Source organism: Oncorhynchus nerka, linkage group LG27 (genome assembly GCF_034236695.1).
Source record: "Oncorhynchus nerka isolate Pitt River linkage group LG27, Oner_Uvic_2.0, whole genome shotgun sequence".
NCBI lineage: Eukaryota > Metazoa > Chordata > Actinopteri > Salmoniformes > Salmonidae > Oncorhynchus > Oncorhynchus nerka.
In genome coordinates this window covers 104,453,269-104,458,268 of record NC_088422.1, presented here as the reverse complement: position 1 = coordinate 104,458,268, position 5,000 = coordinate 104,453,269, and the positions used below count along the sequence as shown (strand labels likewise).

At 46.3% G+C, this 5,000-nt stretch overlaps 1 protein-coding gene across 1 annotated transcript in view; it reads right to left on the bottom strand.

Moving 5' to 3' along the window:
• Positions 1 to 5,000, bottom strand: part of LOC135565158 (puratrophin-1-like) — a 111,742-nt gene that overhangs the window by 22,591 nt on the left and 84,151 nt on the right. Inside the window, exons 6-7 of the mRNA XM_065011217.1 lie at positions 4,865 to 5,000; positions 3,299 to 3,469 (exon numbers count right to left, since the gene is read on the bottom strand). The exon at positions 4,865 to 5,000 is cut by the window's right edge and continues 89 nt beyond it. Of these exons, the coding sequence (XP_064867289.1) occupies positions 3,299 to 3,469; positions 4,865 to 5,000 (307 nt within the window). The remainder of the gene's footprint in view (positions 1 to 3,298; positions 3,470 to 4,864) is intronic.

The following is a 5,000-nucleotide window of genomic DNA, read 5'->3' as shown; positions in this document are numbered from 1 at the left end:
GATATAGAGGGTAGATATAGAGGGTAGATATAGAGGGACCCACCTTAAAGGAGTGTTGGTAGATATAGAGGGTAGATATAGAGGGACCCACCTTAAAGGAGTGTTGGTAGATATAGAGGGTAGATATAGAGGGACCCACCTTAAAGGAGTGTTGGTAGATATAGAGGGTAGATATAGAGGGACCCACCTTAAAGGAGTGTTGGTAGATATAGAGGGTAGATATAGAGGGACCCACCTTAAAGGAGTAGATATAGAGGGTAGATATAGAGGGTAGATGTTGGTAGAGGGACCCACCTTAAAGGAGTGTTGGTAGATATAGAGGGTAGATATAGAGGGACCCACCTTAAAGGAGTGTTGGTGGATATAGAGGGACCCACCTTAAAGGAGTGTTGGTAGATATAGAGGGTAGATATAGAGGGACCCACCTTAAAGGAGTGTTGGTAGATATATAGATATAGAGGTAGATATAGAGGGACCCACCTTAAAGGAGTGTTTAGATATAGGGTGGATATAAAGAGTGGGTAGATATAGAGGGTAGATATAGAGGGACCCACCTTAAAGGAGTGTTGATAGATATAGAGGGACCCACCTTAAAGGAGTGTTGGTAGATATAGAGGGTAGATATAGAGGGACCCACCTTAAAGGAGTGTTGGTAGATATAGAGAACCCACCTTAAAGGAGTGTTGGTAGATATAGAGGGTAGATATAGAGGGACCCACCTTAAAGGAGTGTTGGTAGATATATAAGGGTAGATATAGAGGGACCCACCTTAAAGGAGTGTTGGTAGATATAGAGGGACCCACCTTAAAGGAGTGCTGGTGGATATAGAGGGTAGATATAGAGGGACCCACCTTAAAGGAGTGTTGGTAGATATAGAGGGTAGATATAGAGGGACCCACCTTAAAGGAGTGTTGGTAGATATAGAGGGTAGATATAGAGGGACCCACCTTAAAGGAGTGTTGGTAGATATAGAGGATAGATATAGAGGGACCCACCTTAAAGGAGTGTTGGTAGATATAGAGGGTAGATATATAGGGACCCACCTTAAAGGAGTGTTGGTAGATATAGAGGGACCCACCTTAAAGGAGTGTTGGTAGATATAGAGGGACCCACCTTAAAGGAGTGTTGGTAGATATAGAGGGTAGATATAGAGGGACCCACCTTAAAGGAGTGTTGGTGGATATAGAGGGACCCACCTTAAAGGAGTGTTGGTAGATATAGAGGGTAGATATAGAGGGACCCACCTTAAAGGAGTGTTGGTAGATATAGAGGGTAGATATAGAGGGTAGATATAGAGGGACCCACCTTAAAGGAGTGTTGGTAGATATAGAGGGTGGATATAGAGGGACCCACCTTAAAGGAGTGTTGGTAGATATAGAGGGTAGATATAGAGGGACCCACCTTAAAGGAGTGTTGATAGATATAGAGGGACCCACCTTAAAGGAGTGTTGGTAGATATAGAGGGTAGATATAGAGGGACCCACCTTAAAGGAGTGTTGGTAGATATAGAGGGTAGATATAGAGGGACCCACCTTAAAGGAGTGCTGGTGGATATAGAGGGTAGATATAGAGGGACCCACCTTAAAGGAGTGTTGGTAGATATAGAGAACCCACCTTAAAGGAGTGTTGGTAGATATAGAGGGTAGATATAGAGGGACCCACCTTAAAGGAGTGTTGGTAGATATAGAGGGTAGATATAGAGGGACCCACCTTAAAGGAGTGTTGGTAGATATAGAGGGACCCACCTTAAAGGAGTGCTGGTGGATATAGAGGGTAGATATAGAGGGACCCACCTTAAAGGAGTGTTGGTAGATATAGAGGGTAGATATAGAGGGACCCACCTTAAAGGAGTGTTGGTAGATATAGAGGGTAGATATAGAGGGACCCACCTTAAAAGAGTGTTGGTAGATATAGAGGGTAGATATAGAGGGACCCACCTTAAAGGAGTGTTGGTAGATATAGAGGGTAGATATATAGGGACCCACCTTAAAGGAGTGTTGGTAGATATAGAGGGACCCACCTTAAAGGAGTGTTGGTAGATATAGAGGGTAGATATAGAGGGACCCACCTTAAAGGAGTGTTGGTAGATATAGAGGGTGGATATAGAGGGACCCACCTTAAAGGAGTGTTGGTAGATATAGAGGGTAGATATAGAGGGACCCACCTTAAAGGAGTGTTGGTAGATATAGAGGGTAGATATAGAGGGTAGATATAGAGGGTAGATATAGAGGGACCCACCTTAAAGGAGTGTTGGTAGATATAGAGGGACCCACCTTAAAGGAGTGCTGGTGGATATAGAGGGTAGATATAGAGGGACCCACCTTAAAGGAGTGTTGGTAGATATAGAGGGTAGATATAGAGGGACCCACCTTAAAGGAGTGTTGGTGGATATAGAGGGTAGATATAGAGGGTAGATATAGAGGGACCCACCTTAAAGGAGTGTTGGTAGATATAGAGGGTAGATATAGAGGGACCCACCTTAAAGGAGTGTTGGTAGATATAGAGGGACCCACCTTAAAGGAGAGTTGGTAGATATAGAGGGACCCACCTTAAAGGAGTGTTGGTAGATATAGAGGGACCCACCTTAAAGGAGTGTTGGTAGATATAGAGGGTAGATATAGAGGGACCCACCTTAAAGGAGTGTTGGTAGATATAGAGGGACCCACCTTAAAGGAGTGTTGGTAGATATAGAGGGACCCACCTTAAAGGAGTGTTGGTAGATATAGAGGGACCCACCTTAAAGGAGTGTTGGTAGATAGAGAGGGACCCACCTTAAAGGAGTGTTGGTAGATATAGAGGGACCCACCTTAAAGGAGTGTTGGTAGATATAGAGGGTAGATATAGAGGGACCCACCTTAAAGGAGTGTTGGTAGATATAGAGGGACCCACCTTAAAGGAGTGTTGGTAGATATAGAGGGTAGATATAGAGGGACCCACCTTAAAGGAGTGTTGGTAGATATAGAGGGTAGATATAGAGGGACCCACCTTAAAGGAGTGTTGGTAGATATAGAGGGTAGATATAGAGGGTAGATATAGAGGGTAGATATAGAGGGTGGATATAGAGGGTAGATATAGAGGGTAGATATAGAGGGTAGATATAGAGGGTAGATATAGAGGGTGGATATAGAGGGTAGATATAGAGGGTAGATATAGAGGGACCCACCTTAAAGGAGTGTTGGTAGATATAGAGGGTAGATATAGAGGGACCCACCTTAAAGGAGTGTTGGTAGATATAGAGGGTAGATATAGAGGGTAGATATAGAGGGTAGATATAGAGGGTGGATATAGAGGGACCCACCTTAAAGGAGTGTTTGTAGATGTAAACGTCCAGTCCTCCTTCGATGCGTTTGGGTTTACTGAACAGCACCAGGTCTTCAAACAGGAAGACATGTCGCTGACACTTCTTCCTGCCGTACCAGATCCAGAACTCATCCTGTCTGACCAGCTGACCCTGCTCCTTCAGGTTCACCTGGGGAGGACAGGACAAGAGGCTTAATATACAACACTTCATGTTACTCAAAAACACGTTGCACGTTGCCATCTTCCCAAGTCTCGTTCTTCATGCCGCTATTTTACAATCCCCAAGTCTAAAACTGTACCAGTAGTATTTTAAAACTGTCCCAGTGGTATTTTACAATCCCCAAGTCTAAAACTGTACCAGTGGTATTTTACAATCTCCAAGTCTAAAACTGTCCCAGTGGTATTTTACAATCCCCAAGTCTAAAACTGTCCCAGTAGTATTTTAAAACTGTCCCAGTAGTATTTTACAATCCCCAAGTCTAAAACTGTACCAGTAGTATTTTAAAACTGTCCCAGTGGTATTTTACAATCCCCAAGTCTAAAACTGTACCAGTAGTATTTTAAAACTGTCCCAGTGGTATTTTACAATCCCCAAGTCTAAAACTGTACCAGTGATATTTTACAATCTCCAAGTCTAAAACTGTCCCAGTAGTATTTTACAATCCCCAAGTCTAAAACTGTACCAGTGGTATTTTACAATCCCCAAGTCTAAAACTGTCCCAGTAGTATTTTACAATCCCCAAGTCTAAAACTGTCCCAGTAGTATTTTACAATCTCCAAGTCTAAAACTGTACCAGTGATATTTTACAATCCCCAAGTCTAAAACCTTACCAGTGATATTTTACAATCCCCAAGTCTAAAACTGTCCCAGTAGTATTTTACAATCCCCAAGTCTAAAACTGTCCCAGTGATATTTTACAATCCCCTCCCAGACTTCCCCAAATCGTTCAGTTCCGCAGAGAGTTTGTCATATTATCGCTGTACCACACAGGAGGCTGGTGGCACCTTAATTGGGGAGGACGGGCTCGTGGTAACGGCTGGAGTGGAATCAGTGGCCTGGGATCAAACACATCAAAACACATGGTTTCTATGTTGGATACAGTTTCACTCCAGACGTTATTATGAGCCGTCTCCCCCTCGGCCGTTCTCCCCTCGGCCGTCTCCCCCTCGGCAGTCTCCCCTCAGCCATTCTCCCCTCAGCCGTCTCCCCCTCGGCCGTTCTCCCCTCGGCCGTCTCCCCCTCGGCCGTCTCCCCTCAGCCGTTCTCCCCTCGGCCGTCTCCCCCTCGGCCGTCTCCCCTCGGCCGTCTCCCCTCGGCCGTTCTCCCCCTCGGCCGTTCTCCCCCTCGGCCGTCTCCCCCTCGGCCGTTCTCCCCTCGGCCGTCTCCCCTCGGCCGTTCTCCCCCTCGGCCGTCTCCCCCTCGGCCGTTCTCCCCTCGGCCGTCTCCCCCTCGGCCGTTCTCCCCCTCGGCCGTCTCCCCCTCGGCCGTCTCCCGAGTTGGACCGTAACTCTGTGAGGGTCAAAGAAGACACGATAACTCTCAGGCTGAAGGTGCGTCACTCACGTCACAGTCTCGAATGGCGTCCATGGCGAGCAGGTCGTTGCCGTGACGCAGCTGGAACTTGACCATCTCCGCGGCGGCTCGGAGGTAGCCCAGCTCTGTCTCCTGCGCCTCGCTCACCTCCTTGATCAGGTCTTTG